Source organism: Neoarius graeffei, chromosome 8 (assembly GCF_027579695.1).
Source record: "Neoarius graeffei isolate fNeoGra1 chromosome 8, fNeoGra1.pri, whole genome shotgun sequence".
NCBI lineage: Eukaryota > Metazoa > Chordata > Actinopteri > Siluriformes > Ariidae > Neoarius > Neoarius graeffei.
This window is the reverse complement of record NC_083576.1, coordinates 24,210,727-24,233,513: the sequence shown is the minus strand read 5'-3', so window position 1 is coordinate 24,233,513 and position 22,787 is coordinate 24,210,727. Positions and strand designations below refer to the sequence as shown.

Below are 22,787 nucleotides of genomic sequence, written 5' to 3'. Positions count from 1 at the left end.
GTTGAAAGCATTCTCACCAGTGGTATCACCCTGGCTGAGAGGAAATCGCTGCAGCGGGTAATTAAAACGGCAGAGAAAGTCATTGAGACACCACAGGCCTGGAAGTATCAGCACTCACAGGGCCCGCTTGTATACAGCTTCTTTCCTTCTACTGTTAGGCTGGTGGTACAGGACATTAAGGAGGGAATGAAGTACCTCTTACCATAACCCACTCAAACTCTGGACAGCTAATTACCTCATTGATCACTCTTTTCTGCCACCCCCCCCAAAAAAATAATGTCTCCATGTGCAAATATAACTGGATTTTCTAACTTCTATTTCTACCTCCTCAACCAAAATGTGCAATACTCACTCGATTTGTGTAATACTCAATATGTGCAATACTGCTTCAGATAGTTTTTTTTTTTGCATACAGTTTCACTCAAGTCAAGTCAACTTTATTGTCAAATATGCTATACATGCTCGACATACAGCACAGATGAAATATCAGTCCTCTGACCCACGGTGCAAACAGGCAATGCAATAAATAAAAATAGAATAATTGAAAAAAAATAAACAGTATAAACACTCTAGATAGGAACTAGACACAGACTAAACACTCAAACAGTATAAATAAACAGTATAAACACTAGATAAGAACAAGACAGACTAAACACTCAGACAATATAAACAGTGTAAACACTAGATAAGAACTACACACAGACTAAACAGACAATATAAACAGTATAAACACTCTAGATATGAACTAGACGTAGACTAAACACTCATATATACATACACACATAATTTGGTTCAAATAACCAATGACAGCCTTACATGGCTCTATCTAGTTCCCTCACTGTTTATTTGTTATTGTTATAATTGTGTATTATACTGTTTTTAAACTTTTAGAATGTATGTTGTTTCGTATTTTTGTAATCGACCTTTTTTATAATAATGTCTATGAAGCTGACTCGTGGAAAACACTCAAGAATTCCAATGTGTATTTGTGCAAATGGCAATAAACTCCAAACTAAAAAAAAATCAGCTTTTTCTATCACTAAGAACGGTAAAACATAATTTCACATTACCTGGTTTATTAAGGAGAGCATAAAGTCAGACATTTTATCAAGTTGCTAAAAGAAACAGAAATAGCTAAAAGTGTGTTTATATGTAAAATTCCCAAGAGCGCCTGTTCCACACTCCAGTCCAGTCGGTGGCGCTGCACCTTTAAGTCGGTTTGCAAATCGCCATAAAACATTGAAGAAGAAGAGAAGCCTGGAGAGTCCTATCTTTTCCCCATTTTGCTCGTGTCCAAAATGTATTATTTTTGATTGTCAACATATGAGGAGCAAATGAGGTGAAACTTGATGCGAGTTAGTTAAAGAAAGGTAAGAAGATACATGACGAGGCAGTGTTTGTTTCCCTGACATGCAGGGATTAGTTAGTTTACGGGTTGGGAAGCTTCTGCTTCTTTCCTAGGTGTATTTCATGGAACAGTCATGCAGTGTTCATTTTGTTGTTCCTTGCAGTTCCTAACACTGACATCATGGAAATGGGATTTAAAAAGGTTTGTGTGGTCAGTGGTATCTTTATCCTAAGGGCTTATTTTAACTACAGCTGGATGACCAGACCATAAGTTTCCTTGTAGGGGTGGGTCATATGATCATATCACACAACTGTCAGAATAACTGAAGTGGATTTATATAATACAGAAAATGTATCACAATATAAAAGTTAGTTAACAAACTGTTTCACCAAAACAGTAGTATTGCAGTTACACAACTTGTGAACGTTCATTATATTTAATTATAATAGTAGTCTAGCTGTATAATTTTAATTGAAATATATTTTGTACGTCTACAAAATAAATTATTGAACGTCATTTTATTAAAAAAAAACACAGCTCATTTCAGAGTTTGTTTGATTTTCAAAAATATTTTTTTTAAAAATAGCAGAGTGTATGGTGACTGATAGAAATACTGGAATGTTGCTTAACAGGTGGGTAACTGATTTGAGGGTTGGGGTTTGACACCTAGCTCTATCATGTAAAAGGTGGAGGAAAGATTTGAAAAGAAAAGTAGTATTATTTTGCCTAGTCCTTGTTTCTGAGTTTTGGGATTAAAATTATATCAGATGATCTTCTGATTCATCAATTATCATCCACCCATTATCCGTAACCGCTTATCCTGTGCAGGGTTGCGGGCAAGCTGGAGCCTATCCCAGCTGACTATGGGCACACTCTGGCCAAGTGTCCAGATCATCGTAGGGCTGACAAATAGAGACCAACAAGAATTCACATTTGCACCTATTGTCAATCTAGAGCCACCAGTTAACCTAACCTGCAAATCTTAGGACTGTGGGGGAAACCGGAGCACCCAGAGGAAACCCACGCAAACTCCACACAGAAAGGCCCCTGTCGGCCACTGGGCTCGAACCCAGAACCTTCTTGCTGTGAGGCGACCGTGCTAACCACTGTGCCACCCCATCAAGTATCATCAATTAGTTTATTTATTCCTTCTAGCAATAACAGCTGAATTACAAGGAATGTCAGCAAGATGCAATCAATCCAACATACAAAAATACACATCTATAATCAATAACAATGAATTATTATTGGGCAGCACAGTGGTGTAGTAGTTAGCACTGTCACACAGCAAGGAGGTTCTGGGTTCAAGCCCAGTGGCTGACGGGGACCTTTCTGTGTGAAGTTTGCATGTTCTCCCTGTGTCTGCATGGGTTTCCTCTGGGTGCTCCAGTTTCCCCCACAGTTCAAAGACATGCGGTTAGGTTAACATGGGGCAGCCTTAGGCTAAGATGCCCTTGAACGAAGCACCTAACCCCCAGCTGCTCCCCGGGTGCTGTAGCATGGCTGCCCACTGCTCTGGGGGGGCGTGCGCTCGTTGCTCACGCGTGTGCATGTGTGTTTTCACTGCTTCAAATGCAGAGAGGAATTTCACAAGTGTACGTATGATGAATAATGTTAATGCAATAAATAGGGAAATTCAAGTCAGGTGATATTAATCTACTTTGTCTTAGTATCAACTTGTGCCCTAACCAACAAGCGTTTTTGGTGGTGGATGGTAGTAAAATCATTAAAGCACTTAGTTCTAGCCACCACTTCAACTACCCTAAATTCCCCTGACCTAAAATTATAAGGTTGATGGAATTCAAAAGGGGGTAATAAGGCACTTTGAGAGGGACCCCACTGCACTTCTTCATAAACTGAATACATAATTCCTCACATCGATCACTGAGAGTAGGTAATTTAGACAGCTGTAAGGCTTCTTTATAACTTGAACCTGGGAATATATAAAATAAACTTTTCTTTTCAACTGACTCAATCAAGTCAGAAAGATAATTGGGTAAGGTAGCCCAGACTGGGGACACACATTAAAGAATGGACCTAATGATTGCTCAATAGACTTTAACCAGATCCAAGGGAGGGAGAACTTAAGCAGTCTAATGAAGAATAATCTTTTGATGGCTTTTTTAATGATATAATTACAATGAACATTCCGTATTAGATCATTAGAAATATGTACGTCTAGTAATGTATAACTCTGAACTTGTTCCAAAGGTACAGGGCCCATCATTGAAGGGCCTGGTTCACAAGGTTTATAATGTAAAAAGTCAATAAGCATGTCTTTAAATTTTTAATTTAACTTCATACCCCTTTCACTAGCATATCTTTCCACATCATTCACTGTAAACTGTAAATATGAGGAGGAACACCTGGGAATAAATTCAAAAACTGACACATCAACATACATAATCCTATTGGGAGTGTTGGAGCATAGATCATTAACAAGAATACAGAACAAAAGCGGGGCAAGCTTAGTACCCTGTGGTATTCCACCATTAGAACTTAGAGGAGGGGAAAGTATATTCTCAATCTCAACCATTTGGGACCTGTTGTATAGAAAGGAGGCTACCCAGCTAATAAGAAAGGGGTTAATATTGAACTTATCTAACTCACGAAGTAAAATACTATGATCCGCAAGGTCAAAACCCTTGGTAAAGTCAAAGAACAAAAATTTAACATAGCATCTATCTAATGTCTCTAAGAGGACATGTGGAAAAAAGGTTAATACCTTTGTAGTTGATCTACCAACAAGAGAAAATTGCTTACTGTCAAGTTTATGAAATACAGACTTCAACATGGAGTAAAGTGTGATGTCTTCCAGAACTTTTGGCTGGGGGGAAGTCGGAGAAATTGGTCAAAGATAATTTTGAATGTTTTTTTAGAGGCCAGGTCTTTGGAACAGGAACAGCAATGGTTTGTTTCACCTGTGCTGGGAAGACTCCTTCAGATAATAAGTAGTTGTAGATATTGGCAACAATGGCAAGTTCAAAAGCAAAGTCCTTTCATATCCTGGTAGGAATAAATTCTTGTCTGCTAAAGGTACGTATACAGCAAATGCTTTAACACACATTGCTTCATTTATCAAGAGCATACACCCAGCAGTTATGAACTGAAGCAATACATTTTGCAGGTTTTGAAACAAGTGTTTCAGTATATAGCAGTGTGAAAGTGTATTATATCTTCATTGTTCTACTCTCTAAAGAGTCATGCTCTTATTAACATCTCCAGTAAATAAGATGGACAGAGACGCAGCACTAATCCAGTATCCTCCTTTCCTGTTTAGATGGCTGTTGAGGCCGAACTTGTGCTCTGTTTGTGGCTTTTGCAGCTGTATGTGCGGCCATGCGCAGGACAAGAGCCAATAGACCTGAGTGCTTTCCAGCCCCAGAGTGCTCTCACGGACATGGAGTTTGTTAGCGTGAGCTCCTACCGAGGCCCGGGCAACACAGACACCCGCAGCAACAAGGAGCTGCCTATCCTGCTGTGGTGGAGTGCCAGCCTGTTCCCACACTTTCCAGGGGATACAGAGCGTGTAGACTGTGCTCGCTCTTCCTGCCTGGTGACACGAAACCGCAAGGTCCAGCTGCACCGACGCACAGCCTCCATCATCTTTTATGGCACAGATTTTCGTGCATATGAGGCGCCACTGCCCCGCCTTGCTCATCAGACCTGGGCGCTCTTCCATGAGGAGTCACCAATGAACAACTACATACTGTCACATGGGTCTGGAATCCGCCTCTTCAATTACACAGCAACCTTCCGCAGGGAGTCGGACTATCCGCTCACACTGCAGTGGCTGCCATCAATCAACTACCTGCTTCAGCCTCCCTCTGTCTCTCTGGAGGAGAAGAACCACTGGAGAAAAGCTGGACTGGCTCCAGTGTTGTACATGCAGTCTCATTGCGATGTGCCTTCAGACCGCGACCGCTATGTCCAGGAGCTTATGAAGTACATTCAGGTAGTAATTTAGAGATTGAATCGGATGCGTATCCCTTTTCATTCCTTCTTCTATTCCAATGGGTGCATTTGCACATACTCAACTCTGTTGAATTGGTTTTAGAACTGGACAATAATACTGAAAATTATAATGATGAATCACAATTATTCATCTAGTTTTGGAAAAATTATATAATAATATTATTATTATTATTATTATACATACAGGACACTTATTTGATGGAATAAAAACGTATTCTATTACCTTCTAGCGCATTTCATTCACTTGGTTTGATAGCATGCAACATTGTCAGCATATCGCTTATCCTACATGTATTACATCATTCTACCCAATGGAGAATGAGCATTGAATATGGTTTACAATATTGCATGGTTGTCAAGACATGACATCACACATCGGAGACGTAAAACTTCCATACTAGCGAGCGACTGTGACAATTTGTAAACAAATAATGTCTGCCAGGTTTGCTTTGTCAAATGTAGAAGATTTTGAGAGAATTTTGAAAGAGAAAGACGTGTTGAACACCCGAAAGGAATGTGTATGTATAATAATATTGGCTGGCTTTTTTCGTGGTATATCAGATGTATTCCATTCAGTTAGCGTGATATTGAACTCATCTTCGACTCATTCAGACTCATGCTAGCTAAATGGAATATATCTGATATACCACAATAAAAGCCAGCCAATATTATTTAATTATACACTTGTATTGCATCAACTTTATAACTTGTTGAATCATATTAAAACTACCCTTTAGTCATGTTAATTCATTCATCTTTTTGACTGTTTTATTTGGATCTTTTAAATTATGAATTTCTATGAAACCAAAGATTTGCATTAATGAATACATAAGCCAGCACTACATGCAACCCTTATTCTTATATCCACATTCACTGGATATGAGCAATTGAGCACTCTGATTGGCTACTCTACTAGAACAACTTCTTTATTCATCACACATACACTTGTGAAATTCCTCTCTGCATTTAACCCATCTGTAGCAGTGAGCACACACATGCCCAGAGCAGTGGGCAGCTGTGCTACAGCGCGTGGGGAGCAGCTGGGGGTTAGGTGCCTCGCTCAAGGGCACCTCAGCCTAAGGCTGCTCCATGTTAACCTAACCTCATGTCTTTGAACTGTGGGGGAAACCCACACAGACATGGGGAGAACATGCAAACTCCACACAGAACCAAAGGCCACTGGGCTCGAACCCAGAACCTTCTTGCTGTGAGGCAACCACGCTAACCACTACACCACCGTGCTGCCCAGTTTGCTAAAAATAAAAATGCTCTGTTTCTCAAAATCCAGTGAATGTAATGAAACAGTTATCCCACTCAAACTCATCATACATGGCTTATAGACGATTTGGTGCTACGCGCCTCGTCAGCTCATGTACGACTCACTCGATTTTCTGGAATAACTGTTAAATATATAATTAAATCATATAGGACTTCATGAATTAATGCACTAGAGCCAATAAAACCCCTTGTTTAACAACAGCCAGTTAACTAACTTTTAGTTATTTCACTAATTCATTAATAGTGCAATTGATTTAGTTAATTGACAAAAAGAGGCAATCAAAGATCACATGAAGCTCTGCTCTTACCCCATTGTATACTACACTTTTTTTTTTTTTACACATCAAACATAAGTGACCGTTTTATCTCTTCTTAAAGGAGATACGCAGAACCTTTATTTTTAAATACATTTCTGAGTGGATAGTATCTCCATGCTTGACTCTTGTATGCTGCGTAAATGGGAATAAAAATATATACATTTTTGAGAGTTAAAATCAACCGCAAAGTTGGCATTCGAGCTGCCCCGCTGAGCCAGCCAGCCCTGAGTGCGTGACGTCACAGCAGGAACCGGTTTTAAGGCCGAGGCCTTTGACAGCTATAGACCAAAATCATATAAATAAAAATTTATGGTGAAAGTAAGAAATACCGTTACCGACTTGCTCAACTAATGCTGCTTTTCCACTACCAACGCAGCTGAGTAGGGCTGAGCCGTGCCGTGCTGAGTCGGGCTGAGTCGTGCTGAGCGGGGCTGTTGGAGTTGCATTTCAACTACAACCGCGCTGAACCGTGCTGGCTGGAAGTGGGTGGACACATTGGGTGGAGTTAGCGAAAGTGGGTAGTCTCACGACCTGGATAGTAAACAATAAACATGGAGGACATGGAGTCGTTAGTGTTGCTGGTCTTGGTGCTGTGGCTTGTTGTCACCGACAACGCCAGCAGATACTGGCAAGAGCGTATAGATGAGGCGAGGCGCATAAGGCTTCATAATTCTCGTAATTCGTAATTCTTCTTCTTCCGGGTTTACGGTGTTTACAGATCCCAGTGTGCTCGCGGGGCGTGTGGGCATGTGAAGACACTCCTCCTCACCAATCAGTGCACGGGGAGTGTCTCCTCACGCCCCTAGCCTCACTCAGCTCAGTTTGGCTCGCTTCAGCCCTACTCCAAAACCGTGCAAGTTTTGGGGGCTGAGCAGGGCTGAAGCGAGCTGAGTCGTGCTGTTCTGAGATAGTCGAAACGCGAGCCGTGTCGGGCTGAAGTGAGCTGAAGTGGGCTGAAAAAGGGTAGTGGAAAAGGGCCATAAGACTGATTTGACTTCATTGATTGTGGGTTGACTCTCATTAAAACAGGATAGGTGTTAAAACTTATGCAACATACATGTACATGCATGCATTTTCACTGATAAAACGTAAAAGGCTAATTAAATAATCAGATGAACTGAGACAATCACATTCTGAAGCAAATTAAATAATCTTATACCGGTAACTTAAATACACAATACAAGTTACATGTATTAATCTAAATGCAGGTAAACAACGTGATGTCAAGTTTTTTTGTTTGTTTGTTTGTTTGTTTTATCCAAAATGAGAGTCAGAGCTTACCTGTCTGTGTTCTCGCTTCTTGAAGGCCAATTGTTTTTGAAACAATCTGACTTTCAGTTGTTCGTTCAGTTCTCCGTTCATTCACTTCTTCCACGTAAGGGAGAGATGGCAGCAATATCCAGTTTAGAAATAAGACGGCTGCTCCACTCATACCCCTTTTCCACCAAATCAGTTCCAGGGCTGGTTCGGGGCCAGGGCTGGTGCTGGTTCACAACTCATTCAACTTGCAAGCCAGCTGAGAACCAGTTTGCTTTTCCATAGCTCGCGGTGCTAAGGGAAGACACGTCATTACGTCGCTGTATACGTCAGTTACGTCGTTGTATACGTCATTACGTTGCTACGTTTGCATAAACTTTGGCGCGAATATCGAAGCAAAAACAACATGGAAGAAGCAGCAGCAACAACAATAATAATAATGGATGACTTCACATTTGTACAGCTGCTGCTTCGCGTCGCTTAAAAATGGCGATCTTTTGCGGTCTTGATATTGTTGTTGGTCTTAACAACTCCGCCCCCCGCTGACGTAAGCGGTTCTTTCCTCTGGCCCAGCAGAGAGTTGGTGCTAGCCTGGAACCGATTTTTCTGGCCCCAGAGCCAATTCCTTGTCAGTGGAAACAGAAAACCCGGTTCCAAACTAAGCACTGGCCCCGAACCAGCCCTGGAACTGCCTTGGTGGAAAAGGGGCATCATTCACTTTTCATGCTGTGTAGTCCGCTATTATTGCTGGGCTCAGGCAATTACTAAAACCCGGGATGGAAAGAGATGTCACCAGTTTTAGCAACAACTGCAGTAGGGTCACTGCCCAAGCGATATGTCCCATCCCGTTCCATCCCGGGTTTCAGCAACAACCCTCGGCTCACTCCGGGAGGACTGGTGCAACTAAACTTGCTTTCCTTTTTAAAAAAAAATAATAAATAAAATAAATATTTTCCTTTTCTTGTAGTTTTCTTTAATTGTTGGTACTGCACCCTCTTTCAATACGGGCTTATAGCCAACACTCCTGAACAGATCAGAGGTCTCGTACGAGTCTTCAGTAAAATGTGCAGAGCAGAGGAGAAGACCACTTCATAGGCGCCCAATGTGCCCGTGAACAAATTGCAAAACACATCCAAATCTTTGCAGTTTGAACATTCTTGGGCCATGAATGCAACGTAAATCCACCTTCTGTCGTGTTCCTGCACCAGCCAAAAACACATCTATGTGGCATGGCGATAAATTAGCTCAAAATGGAGGATCGGAGTTGCAGTCAGCTCTGTGTTTTTGTATAGCGGAAATGGTGATGAGACCGATAGACTTCCTGCTGTGACGTTACGGACATCAAGGTCATTCACTCAGATTGCGACCTATATGAATCACTTTAATCATAAAAATTACTATATTAGATTTATTGTTAACACTTAAAATTATTCCTGTGCCATTCTTGAGGTCTCAAGGCATTTATAAACGAAAGTGAGGCCATGGTTCTGTGTATATGCTTTAACTTTTTTTTTCTCCTAAAAGAATCAACATTTAACTGTGTTTACAGGTTGACTCTTATGGAAAGTGTCTCAATAACAAGCCCTTACCTGAGTATCTAGAAGACACTAGCACAGCCACAGGTGAGGACCAGCGCTTCATGAGCTTCGTGGCCCGCTACAAGTTCCACCTCGCCCTGGAGAATGGACTGTGTCCCGATTATATGACTGAGAAACTGTGGCGGCCCATGCACCAGGGATGCGTGCCCATCTACAGAGGCTCATCCTCTGTTGCTGACTGGCTCCCGAATGAGCATTCTGCCATTTTGTTAGATGATTTCGCCTCTCCTCAAGAGCTAGCCAAGTTCATCATGGATTTGGATAAAGATGACTCCAAGTATTTGCACTATTTGGAATACAAGACACCTAGTAAGATAACCAATTTCCGCCTCCTGGAAGGCCTTCATAACCGAGAGTGGGGCATCAATGACATGAGTAAGCCCAATTACCTGAACGGCTTTGAATGTTTTGTGTGTGACCGGGAGAATGAGCGACTGATGGCAGCAAAGAGGCACAAACGAGAGCCTGACAAATATCCAGCACCCCAACCAAAGATGGCCAGCAACACACACATGGGGTGTCCACTTCCTAGCCCTGGGTATGGAGCCATAGAGGAGATTGACCCCAACGACAGGTAACGTTTTTATTTTATTTCATTCCGTTTCATTTATTCTTAAGGGAAAAGCTGTTTTCTTTTAAATACCCAAACTTGTTAGGAAGGTAGAGTAGTCATGAAAGTGTTCCGGATTTTCCCGGAATTCCAGATTTTTAGATTTTCATGAAAATTCCTCCGGATTTTTTCCGCTAATTACGAAATACCCGGAAATCCAGATATTTGACAAAACTCTTGAAAATCTCCGGTTTTCCGAATGGAGAAATTTATTTTTCAGATTTTTCGCGTTCCTAGACGCAGCATAATACTTCACATCGTCCTTGCATGGGCGTAGTCCTTAAATAGCCCAAACATGGTTCACTGATTAAAGACAGGTGTTCTTTAACGGCGCGCGTGCCAGAGCTCGTTAGGCGCGCGCGCGCCTTGAGGTGCACGTGCTAAGGCGCACAGGACTAACACCGTTCTGCGCAAGCGCAACAGAATCGCACTAGAAAGCATGTTCAAGCTGCCAGTGTAGCTGCAGTCTTTTTAGTTGCGAATTACGAGTATTTTCTCGTGTTAATAATTCGCCATGTCAAAACAAGCAAAACCTTCCTCCTCCTTTCGACATGGAGAGGTAAGCAATTTATCATATATAATTTTTTTTTTTCCCCCATCAAAGTTGCATTTTGTGGTTTCAAAGCAAAGTTTTAGTGCCATTTCTAGAACACATCATCAAGAAAACGTGGAAGAAACAGCAATAATGGAAGAGCTGGTTTCTAAGCTGCCTAAAACTAGCAATGGTAATTATTTTTTGTTACATAATGTACTCAGGCTGCCAGTCAGTGTGTGGCACACACACACCCTACACCCCTGATTTACATGAGAAATTTGGTTTTCATTGGTGTTTAAATTTACAAACAATACGAACTAATGTAAACAATTGGCTTCAACTTGCATAAATATGAATTGGAAATTTTTAGTTCACTTTAGCTTATGCAAATGCACAACTCGACTAAAAGATTGCTAAACGAGGCTCAATGTCCCCAACATTGAAACCTGGAAGCTTTAGAAACTCTAACAGACCTTTACTTTTTAACAGTACTGTTTTGGGATTTTGCTGAGTTTACCTTCAACTGTTTTTTTTTTTTTTTTTTTTTCCCCCCCCCAAAGTAATGAACTGTGTAGCCAGGAAAATCACTGCGTTTTCTAAATGCACTCCTGAAAATTACTCTAACTCGGGGAATTAAATTTGATATTTTTGACATGTTAATCATTAATGTACATGAAAGAAAAAGGCTTAAAAGTTATAACTTGTTTTAGTGAAAATAAGTACTAAAATGCACTAGAATGCAGGGTTTTGCGTGTTGTGTTATTAAAATATTTTCGGGGGACGTTGCCCCCCCCCCAAATATCTTAGGCCCTGTCCACACGGCAACAGATTCAGGTGAATCTGATAAAATTGTTTATCGTTTCGGCCTGGCGTCCACACGGCACCGGCGTTTTGGGTGCCCCAAAACGAAATCTTTTGAGAACGGGTTCCAGAGTGGAAAAATCTGGCAACGGCGCCATTGCGAAGTCGTCTGGATGAGTAGAACGGATTTGTTTACGATGACATCACAACCACATGACTGTGAGTGCTTGGGTAGAAGTGTAACGAACTCCATGCGAGTTGTCAACAAATCCTATAACTTGGTTCATGAAACGCGCTTACAAAATATTTTCACTGTGAATATTTATTGTGTAATGGTGCAAAGTAGAGGTCTGCACGGGTCGGATTTTTCAGTCCCGCCCGCGCCCGCATTGTGCAGTCCCGCTCCCGCAAAGTATTATGATTTTCAGTCCCGCTCCCGCCTGCCATATTTTGTCCCGCTCCTGCCCGCAAATCCCGCATGATGCAGACGTTTGCGTTATTTCTCACGAAAGTTCTTGTCTTGACACAGCGTGATGGTGCCCCGCCCCCTACTTTGAATGGATTTGAGCATAAATATCTACAGCTCACGTTCGTTATTATTTACCTTGTTTCTGAATTCGGAATGTTGAAATGGCAACATGTAGACCTAATAATAATAATTATTTAAGTAGGCTAATCATTTAAGTATGCGCTCTCCCGTGGTGCGTCTCCTATGAATAATTAGTGTGAAAGGAGAGATGGATCGCACTCTTGAACTTATTCTTTTAGTTACATTTCTTTTCAGTTGTTTTTAGCAGAAGAAGACGACAAACGTTTCGGCTGTTGCCTTCGTCAGTGTCTCTAATAATAATAATAAACAATAAAAAAAGACAGGCGAGCACGTAATTCCAAGTGGAAATTTGGTATATTTATTGTTCAGCCATACCCTATAAGCATAGCATATATAAATGTTATAACAAAACACAGTCTTAGCCTACAACAACAAAAAATCGACAGTATAGGCTACTGTAGCCATTATAGGGCTATGGTTGCACATTTCTAAAACTATTTGGGCTTGAGCCTCCGTGCAAGTGTTAAACTCAATATAACATAGCTGACCTTGTTTGAATATGAATAAGAAAAACGAGAAAATCAAACGCAGGTAAACGAAACAACTAAGCCTATTGCTTAGGCTATCGGGTTCTTTGAACAGCTATGGAGAAACAGCAAATTGTTCACTGTTGAGGGCTTCAACATACTGCGCCTTTCCTCCAGTATGCGACCACATATGCTGAACGCATGCTCGGATGGTGCGCTGGAACCTGGAATGGCCAGTACATGCCGTGCCGAGATCTCAAACACGGAAGAGGAAAGGAATCGGAAACGTACGAGAGATATTTATCCTCTCCTGGATCAGAATCAGAATTCTGATGACCAGCTCATCTAAGGTGTCATTGAGGCATCATGTTAGTGTGGGTCACTGGAGGCTGGGTGTGAACGGCAAGTCATTAGAGTGATCAAAGGATTGCCCGTTAAGGTGATCAATGGCAATCTGACTCTCTCTGCAAATTTAGGCATCTTTAAAATGTTTTTATTAATGCCAAATAAAATATCCAGCACAAATTATATATGATAGACATAAATTAATAATTTATAAATTTTATTTTAAACACGTTTTTAGTTAGCGGGACTGCAGCTTATCACCGCTCCCGCATTGTGCCCGCGGGAATGCAGGGCTCTAGTGCAAAGTGTGAGAGAGAGAGTGAGAGAATAACCCTTAGGGCAGAGTCTTTAGTCCAAACACTGCGGAAGCAGTATAACCAAAACCGCACACCGCCCGTGCGCTTTCCAAAAACAAAAACAATCCCGCCAGCAAAAATGGGGGAAAAAAAAGGAGCAATCTCACACCTTCAGATGTTGGTTTAAGTCTGACAATACATTCCTCAAAAAGGGCGTAGAAGAACAAAGTAATCCATCAACGTGTAGCATTCAATTTATTCCGGACCATTAAAGAATTCTGGAGGATATCAGAATATTGGCGCACCGGCTTCCGTCTATCCCCGTTCATTCCTCTTTCCGCGTCTCCATTCAAAAAACGAGCACGTGATTTAAAGGGACTATATCCATAGGATAGGGACTGAGAAGGTGTGTGCGTGTGACAGTGACAGGATGAGTGACAGGGAAGAACCTAGGCTCATGCTCGCCCTGAATTTCTCTTAAAGTGAAGGCAGAAGAACGTTCAGCGCCTGGCCAGGCTTTCTATGTATTAATTTACATAGACGTTTTAATATGAAATATAAATGTCTTAGACAATAGATACTATTTTACGCTACTGATTAATAATCAAAACTTTGTGGCTGATGCTACAGAAGAAGGGGTTTATGCGCATGCGTCCTACTTCTATTGTTCTGGTGTCTCCGATGGGACCGTCTTACAGCGCACGTAGAGGTGTGGCATGTGTATTGCATCGTTTTCAGCAAGCGTTGCGTTGCCATATGTACCTGATATTTTACTGATCCGTTGCCCATGTGGACACGATATTTAAAAAAAAAAAAATCTCGTCATGTGGATGTAGCCTTAGTTTGACTTTCAAAAGTTCAGGGTTTTTTTTCTTTGCTCCACTTTCATCTCTAGTAGAGTTAGAGCACGTGGTCAGATTGTCGCACTACAGACTGCAGCACTCCTATAGTTTTCAGACTTGCACTCAGACTTCTTGTGAATAGTACAGAAGTGAGTTGTAGCTGGTATTTGGACCATCTACAAACTGAATCTGTTAGACCTATTAGGTTTGTTTCACTCTAGCACATAACCAACATCTTGATCAATGCATGATGTTTATTGCATATAGAAAGCACATTTGGATTCAAACACCTTGGAGCAGAGTGATCATTTTTTTAGCTGCATTGTTCTGCTGCATTAGATTTGCCTCAGAAGTGGGAAGTCAGAGCTCCGAATAATGTCATTTTCAACATCCGTGCTTTCAAGCTCCACAGTTGGCGAGAATGTGTGTACACTGGCTGCCTCTCTGTTTGTCTTTTGTTCGCAACAAGTTAGCCAGCAAACTGCAATGTGTGATGTACAGTGTCAATAAAAAGTCTATACACCTCTCTTAAAATGGCAGGTTCTTGTGAACTAAATAAAATAAAATGAAGATATGTCATGTCAGCTTTTCTCATCTTTAATGTGAAATAGCAAAGTATACAAATAAAGAGGGGGGAGGGGAGAAAAATAATCAACTTGTAATAACGGAGTTGCTTAAGTGTGCACACCCCTAAACTAATACAGTATTTTGTTGAAGCACCTTTTGGATTTTATTACACCACTCAGTCTTTTTGAGTAAGAGTCTGTCATTGTGGCATGTCTTGGCAAAATTTTCCCAAACAGGTGCTTCAGGTCACCACACAGATGTTTAGGTGGATTCAGGTCTGGGCTCTGGCTAGGCCTTTCAAAAACATTGATCATCTTTTGGTTACGCCATTCCTTAGTTGATTTGGATGTGTGCTTTGGGTCATTATTGTGCTGAAAGGGAAATTCCTTTTCATCTTCAACTTACTAGAAAACAGCTGAATGTTTTGCACTAAAATTGACTGATATTTGTAGCTATTTGTGATTTCCATCCACTTCGATAAAAGTCCCAGTTTTGGTTAAAGAACAGCAGCCAAAAAGTATGATGATGCCACCACCATGCTTCACCTTGAGTATGGTATTCTTTTGGCATGTGCTTTTTTTTTTTTTTGCACCACACATATTATGGAACTATTCTACCTTTTGGAATTGGGCTAGGAAGTTTTTGAGAGTAAAACAAAAATATTTTGGTGAAATATTTATATAGAGCGGTATCAAAGTACTGTATGTTCTAGATAGAAAACCTGATTTTTTTTGGGGGGTCATTCTGCCACAGTTACATCAGACTGGTTTTAGACTGTACTTTTAAGTTGTTGTTGGCTTGATCCCAAGATTGAGACAAGATATAGTGGTGCCTGAAAGTTTGTGAACCCTTTAGAATTTTCTATATTTCTGCATAAATATGACCTAAAACAACATCAGATTTTCACAAGTCCTAAGAGTAGATAAAGAGAATCCAGTTAAACAAATGAAACAAAAATATTATACTTGGTCATTTATTTATTGAGGAAAATGATCCAATATTACATATCTGTGAGTGGCAAAAGTATGTGAACCTTTGCTTTCAGTATCTGGTGTGACCCCCTTGTGCAGCAATAACTGCAACTAAACGTTTCCGGTAACTGTTGATCAGTACTGCACACCGGCTTGGAGGAATTTTAGCCCGTTCCTCCATACAGAACAGCTTTAACTCTGGGATGTTAGTGGGTTTCCTCACATGAACTGCTCGCTTCAGGTCCTTCCACAACATTTCGATTGGATTAAGGTCAGGACTTTGACTTGGCCATTCCAAAACATTAACTTTATTCTTCTTTAACCATTCTTTGGTAGAACAACTTGTGTGCTTAGGGTCATTGTCTTGCTGCATGACGCACCTTCTCTTGAGATTCAGTTCATGGACAGATATCCTGAAATTTTCCTTTAGAATTCGCTGGTATAATTCAGAATTCATTGTTCCATCAATGATGGCAAGCCATCCTGGCCCAGATGCAGCAAAACAGGCCCAAACCATGATACCACCACCATGTTTCACAGATGGGATAAGGTTCTTATGCTGGAATGCAGTGTTTTCCTTTCACCAAACATAATGCTTCTCATTTTAAACCAAAAAGTTCTATTTTTTGGTCTCCTCCATCCACAAAACATTTTTCCAATAGCCTTCTGGCTTGTCCATGTGGTCTTTAGCAAACTGCAGATGAGAAGCAATGTTCTTTTTGGAGAGCAGTGGCTTTCTCCTTGCAACCCTGCCATGCACACCATTGTTGTTCAGTGTTCTCCTGATGGTGGACTCATGAGCATGAACATTAGTCAATGTGAGAGAGGCCTTCAGTTGCTTAGAAGTTACCCTGGGGTCCTTTGTGACCTCACCGACTATTACACGCCTTGCTCTTGGACTGATCTTTGTTGGTTGACCACTCCTGGGGAGGGTAACAATGGTCTTGAATTTCCTCCATTTGTACACAATCTGTCTGACTGTGGATTGGTGGCATCCAAACTCTTTAGAGATGGTTTTGTAACCTTTTCCAGCCTGATGAGCATCAACAATAGCCTAGTAAACTAGACCCACCCGCCTAGCGGCCAAAAATATTTTTGCCTACGAGTGGGTCTAGCCTCGGGCCATATCAACAACACACCCCGGGCATCAAATCGTGCCCGCCAATCACAACGCAAGGTTTTTGTTTGGATTCTTTGGGCAGGCTTTTGCAGGAGTGACAACAAGGCTGCGCGACGCTGGAGAAAGCACAACAGGAAAGATGGCTACGGCTATTGAACAGCGCTCGTTTGACTCCGCTTTGGAATCAGTTTTAGAAGAATTAGACTTGGAGTTTTCGTTGAAACATGAGCAGGAAGAGGCTCGCCGCTCATTCCTTTTCATGAAGGACGTTTCGCTGTCACATTTAGTCTGGCTTGCCAGGCTACTCCCCCACTGCTTTCTGTTGCTCTGACTACGTCACAGTCACTGTTGCGCTGATTGGTCAGAGCGTTGGCCTATACGCACAGAGACAGTTTGAAAGACAACGGGTTGTTCCTATCCACACCCTTCGGAAATGTCTACGAACGAGACCAGACTAAATATTCACATTTAGTCTGGCTTGCCAGGCTACATCAACAACGCTTTTTCTGAGGTCCTCAGAAATCTCCTTTGTTTGTGCCATGATACACTTCCACAAACGTGTGTTGTGAAGATCAGACTTTGATAGATCCCTGTTCTTTAAATAAAACGGTGCCCACTCGCACCTGATTGTCATCCCATTGATTGAAAACACCTGACTCTAATTTCACCTTCAAATTAACTGCTAATCCTAGAGGTTCACATACTTTTGCCACTCACATATGTAATATTGCATCACTTTCCTCAATAAATAAATGACCAAGTATAATATTTTTGTCTTCTTTGTTTAACTGGGTTCTCTTTATCTACTTTTAGGACTTTGTGTGGAAATCTGATGTTTAGGTCATATTTATGCAGAAATATAGAAAATTCTAAAGGGTTCACAAACTTTCAAGCACCACTGTAATTCCCTCCTCCTTTGCTATATCCACACATACATATGTAGAAAAATGATAGGAATCTGATTAGCAGTATGCATGTGCTGATAAATAATTCGGTATTAGATTAGATATTTAATATTAAATAGTTAAATCATAGGTTTTCTTGAAATTCATAACCATCTTTAAAAAATGTTTACATGACTACCTGAGTAATCAGATAACTGTCCAGACTGATGAGATTGTGCACATGTGCATTAACACACTTAATAAAGAGCACTGTTGGAATTGGTCTAAAACGTTGTTTTTTTTTTAAAAAAAAAGGAAAGAAGTATATACTGTGATCCTGACCATTGTGTGTTGGTGTTCAGCTGGCTTCAGATGTGGCCGCAGGACTACTGGCAGAGTCTGGACCAGGCGGAGGGACTGGTGTCACTGATAAATCACAACGAGTCTGACCCTGGACTGCTATGGCAACATATTCACAGAATGGCTATGACCAGGAGCGGCCAATGACATGTGCACGCCCTAAGGAAGGACATTTCCTCATGAGCTTGTGTATGGGGAATTTTTTTTTTCTTTTTTCTTTTTTTAAATGAAGGACCACTTTTACTCTACCAAACACACTCATACCAAAGACAAAACACACACACACTAAAGAACAATTGGACTGAACTCAACTTGCAGTGCAATCATTTTAGACTTGTTAACGGGTCATTTAGCTAAGGGCCAAAACCAGAGGAAGCAAAACGTCATTTTGTAAACAGTAAACATAATACATTTTGTACATTTCATCTGTAGGTGACTTAGTTTCTGTTTTGATATTTTTTGCAGTGTTATCAGAGGGCTGTTTCAATCAGTTTGGAAACATATTAGAACATGATCTGCATATGAATAGGATCATTCTGTCTCTGTTTACCAGTGTAGCTGTTATGAACAAACCCTTACATGCTTTATGAATAATTTATTGTTCAGGATGCTGAACTTGACATTTAAATTCAGCTGCTGTTCTTGTCAAACAGAAAGTTGCTTTGTGTCTCCCAGGCATTTTTAGCCTTTTAAATGTGCACATATGTAAACATTCTGATATCAGTATTCTATATAATATTTATTTTATTTTTTTTTTACACTTTCTAAAGAGCAACAATAAAAGATGCTCAGTAAACTTTTATATTTTTTTGTGGTTGTTTTGTGACAAAACTTTAAGTGAACATATACAAGTCATTTTAAAACCCGATATTTATTCACAGCTTTAAGAAGTATGTTCATCCTCTGAAGAATACACAGCAAAGGAAACCTTTTTTGGTAATATTACAATTTTAAAGATGAAGTAAGGCTCGTAAATTGTAGGAAAAAGTGACAACCCACTCAACCAAACACACTCGATGCTGATTTTGAAGGTACTTTTCACAATAAGCAGACATAGAAGAATCTTAACTGTTTTAGGGATGTTAATGAATTCAAACAGCGCTTGTGTTCTGAGAGTCAAAAAGGACAAGGAGATAATCTGAAGAACTAGTGTCTCAGGATTTACATTGGTTACTAACATTCGCCAAGTAACGAAGCAGAAAGCACATCATACAACTCCACCTTAAATAACATTAGAATAACAGCTCTCGCAGTGAACCGTCCCACGGTGCAAAAACATGCAGTCGATGAAATCACCCATTGGCTTACTGCAGATACCACACTGTGGAAGAAAAAGATAAACATATTGTCCTTGTAATTTATTAACAAAGCCTTGTGCTTATTTAATAGTTACCAGCCAAAATATAAAATGTACATATGAGGGTTTTAAAAAAAAAAAAAAAAAATACCACAGTGTTGTCTAATCTATCCTGATTGGTCAAAAGGTGCACATTATGGTTTATATAGTGACTTACTGACTAATAATAAATAGCTTTAAAAAATTGAGAAAAAGTATTGATCTGATGAAGCTTTTTGTAAGTAGATGTTTAATATCTTGCTCTTTACTACCTTGCTCTAGTGTCAGAGCAAGGTAGTGGTCAGTATATTTTCCACCATGGGAGAGTCTTCAGGACACGACTGTTTATAGCTGCTATAACGCAATATATCATAGAAACTAACTTGTCTAGCCTTAAGTATTGCTATAAATGCTAAAAAGTATGACAACGTTGTTTAATAAATAAATAATGGTTATCACTGGCAAATTGTGGTATAAGAATATTTCTCTCTCTCATATATATATATATATATATATATATATATGAGAGAGAATTACAGTACATGGTTGCGCAAAGATATGAAGTTTGTCTTCAAGTGGTGAACATGTATATGAGTGAGCAAAGCAAACAGTGATATATTTTTGAACGCAAGAAGATAAACTTCATATCTTTGCACCACCATGTAATGTTTTTTTTAATATTATATGGACACATTCACAAAAAATATGCTAATTAATCAAAAGAATTTTAATTTTGAACCAGTTTGCCATTTTAACAACACGTCGCGTAAATGGGAAAACACTGGGTGTGACATCATCAGAGTGAAATATCAGGAAATATGTCACACAGATCCACAATGTATTTTGTGTGAAAAATGCAAGTTTTTCAACACGAGAAGATAAACTTCATATCTTCAAGCCAACGTGTAATTTTTTTTATTATACAGATACATTCACAAACAAAAAGTACCCAAATTTATTAAAACAATTCACTGATTTCCTCACGAGTGACATTGTAAAATATGTCATGGTTTTGGGTCTCTCTATCCTGAATGTAGCTTGTATGAAAAATACATGTGGTGTATTTCCCAGTACAACACTCGTGTCCATTTTACACACGCGCGCGCGCGCACAAAAAAAAAAAATTGTCAAAAGTTTACATAGTGGTATGAATGTCATCTTGGATATCTTGTCATGGCAATATTTGGGCTTTCAGTAATTTCTTTGAACTGTCCTTTTTCTGTGGCAGAAAGACTGTACAGCATACATCTTGAATTAAAAAAACACTAGAATTTGGCACACAAGTTTTCATTTTCTTTGGCTTTTCTGAAATCAACACAGGCTCAAAATTATACATACAGCATCAAAAATTTACATACGCTCACTTATGGCCCTTTTCCACTACCCTTTTTCAGCTCGCTTCAGCCCGACACGGCTCGCGTTTCGACTACCAAAAAACAGCACGACTCGGCTCGCTTCAGCCCTGCTTAGCCCCTAAAACTCGCACCGTTTTGGAGTGGGGCTGAAGCGAGCCAAACCGTGCTGAGTGAGGCTGGGGGCGTGAGCAGACACTCCCCTGTGCACTGATTGGTGAGGAGGAGTGTCCTCACATGCCCACACACGCCCCGCGAGCACGCTGGGATCTGTAAACACCGCAAACCCGGAAGAAGAAGAATTACGAATTACAAGAATTTCTGAAGCCTTATGCGCTTCACCTCATCTATACGCTCTTGCCAGTATCTGTTGGCGTTGTCGGTGACAACAAGCCACAGCACCAAGACCAGCAACACTAACGACTCCATGTCCTCCATGTTTATTGTTTACTATCTGGGTCGTGAGACTACCGCTTAAAAGCTCACTGATGTCACTGTTTGCACTGCTTAACGACATCACGTGACGTCCACCCACTTTCGCTAACTCCACCCAATGTGTCCACCCACTTCCAGTCAGCACGGTTCAGCGCGGTTGTAGTCGAAATGCAACTCCAACAGCCCCACTCAGCTCGACTCAGCACGGCACGGCTCAGCCACGTTTGTAGTGGAAAAGCGGCATTAGATTATTAATTCAGAGGTGCTGAAACTTTCAAAATGTTTCTTATCTTGCCAAGGCTGAGGTCTCTTAACTTCCTGTTAGTGATCATGATTGAATACAGCTGGTAGCTTCTCTGTGCCTTCATAAAAAGGATTTGTTTACAGCACTCATTGGATTGACCAACACACAGTAAAATGGGAAAGTCCAAGGAGCTCAGTGCAGATCTGAGAAAGAGGATCACAGATATACACAACTCTGGAATGTCTCTTGAAGCCATTTCTAAACAACTGCAAATTCCAAGATCACTTCAAACAATTGTATCCAAGTTATTGTAAGGTGTAGTCACTTTGCCAAACCACTTTGCTTCAAGAAAACCCAAACTGTCACCCTCAGCTGAAAGGAAATTGGTTTGGATGGTCAGGAACAACCCTGGGAACCACCATGGCACAGCCCTGCCATGAACTGGAAGCTGATGGATCACTGTCTACAGTTCCAATCGCCATGGACTAAGAGGCTGCTATCCAAGAAATAAAACTGCTCCAAAACTGACACCTTCAAGCTAAACTAACTGAAGTTTGAAGCTGACCACACGGACAAAGAAAAAGCCTTCTGGAGGATAGCTGTATGGTCAGATGAGACAAAGATTGAGTTGTTTGGCTAAAATGACCATGTACAGAGAGACACTGTACCAGCTGGTGGTGGTGGTAGCAGCATCATGTTCTGGGGCTGTTTTGCTGCCAGTGGAACTGGTTCATTGTACAAAGTGGATGGAATAATGAAGAAGGAGGACTACCTCAGAATTCTTCAGCATAAACCATCAGAAACTTGAACATGACTTGGGACTTACAACAAGACAATGAACCCAAACACGCATCAGAGCTGGTTGTGGAGGATAAAACAGGCTAACATTAAGCTTAAAATGAGTCCTGACTTCAACCCTATTGAAAACATATGGACCATGCTTATAAGTCAAATCCATGCCAAGAACAAAAACAAATTTAACTCAATTCTACCATGAAGAGTCATGAAATATCCAACCAGAATTATGCCAGGAGCTTGTTCACGGGAAACAAAAATGTTTGGTCAAGGTGACTCTTGAGAACAAACATTTTACCCAAATATTAAGTGCGCTGTATGTATATTTTTTATCCTGTACATATTAGCCTGGACCCGCCCATCCTAAGTGTGGCGCAACACGGGGGCCTGTTGCGAACTTAGTCTGGCAAGGCAGCTATCTCCAGCTCTTCCAAGCTCCCGAAA

The 22,787-nt window shown here is 40.7% G+C and overlaps 2 protein-coding genes across 5 annotated transcripts in view; one reads left to right on the top strand and one right to left on the bottom strand.

Moving 5' to 3' along the window:
• The first annotated feature begins 1,250 nt into the window (after window positions 1-1,250).
• On the top strand, window positions 1,251-18,983 carry fut11 (fucosyltransferase 11 (alpha (1,3) fucosyltransferase)). Of its 2 annotated transcripts, none has more exons than XM_060927485.1 (4): window positions 1,251-1,370; window positions 4,629-5,303; window positions 9,725-10,347; window positions 18,184-18,983. In XM_060927485.1, the coding sequence occupies exons 2-4, from the start codon at window positions 4,629-4,631 to the stop codon at window positions 18,326-18,328; spliced, it is 1,443 nt and encodes a 480-aa protein (XP_060783468.1). In that variant the 5' UTR covers window positions 1,251-1,370; the 3' UTR covers window positions 18,329-18,983. The 2 variants fall into 2 exon arrangements, with proteins under 2 accessions (XP_060783468.1, XP_060783467.1); XM_060927484.1 differs by lacking the exon at window positions 1,251-1,370 and adding an exon at window positions 4,095-4,384.
• Window positions 18,984-19,033: 50 nt separating this feature from the next.
• Window positions 19,034-22,787, bottom strand: part of znf185 (zinc finger protein 185 with LIM domain) — a 46,037-nt gene continuing 42,283 nt past the window's right edge. For all 3 annotated transcript variants that reach the window (XM_060927481.1, XM_060927482.1, XM_060927483.1), the window contains one exon: window positions 19,034-19,502. In XM_060927481.1, coding sequence (XP_060783464.1) covers window positions 19,404-19,502 — 99 coding nt within the window. In that variant the 3' untranslated portion in view covers window positions 19,034-19,403. The remainder of the gene's footprint in view (window positions 19,503-22,787) is intronic.

Bases quoted from the DNA above. Each gene is read 5' to 3' on its own strand.
- fut11 (XM_060927484.1), top strand. From the start codon at position 4,322: ATGGCAAGTTCAAAAGCAAAGTCCTTTCATATCCTGGTAGGAATAAAT. The intron at 5,304-9,724 runs GTAGTAATTTAG...CTGTGTTTACAG, and splicing joins AGCTTATGAAGTACATTCAG to GTTGACTCTTATGGAAAGTG. The intron at 10,348-18,183 runs GTAACGTTTTTA...GTTGGTGTTCAG, and splicing joins GAGATTGACCCCAACGACAG to CTGGCTTCAGATGTGGCCGC.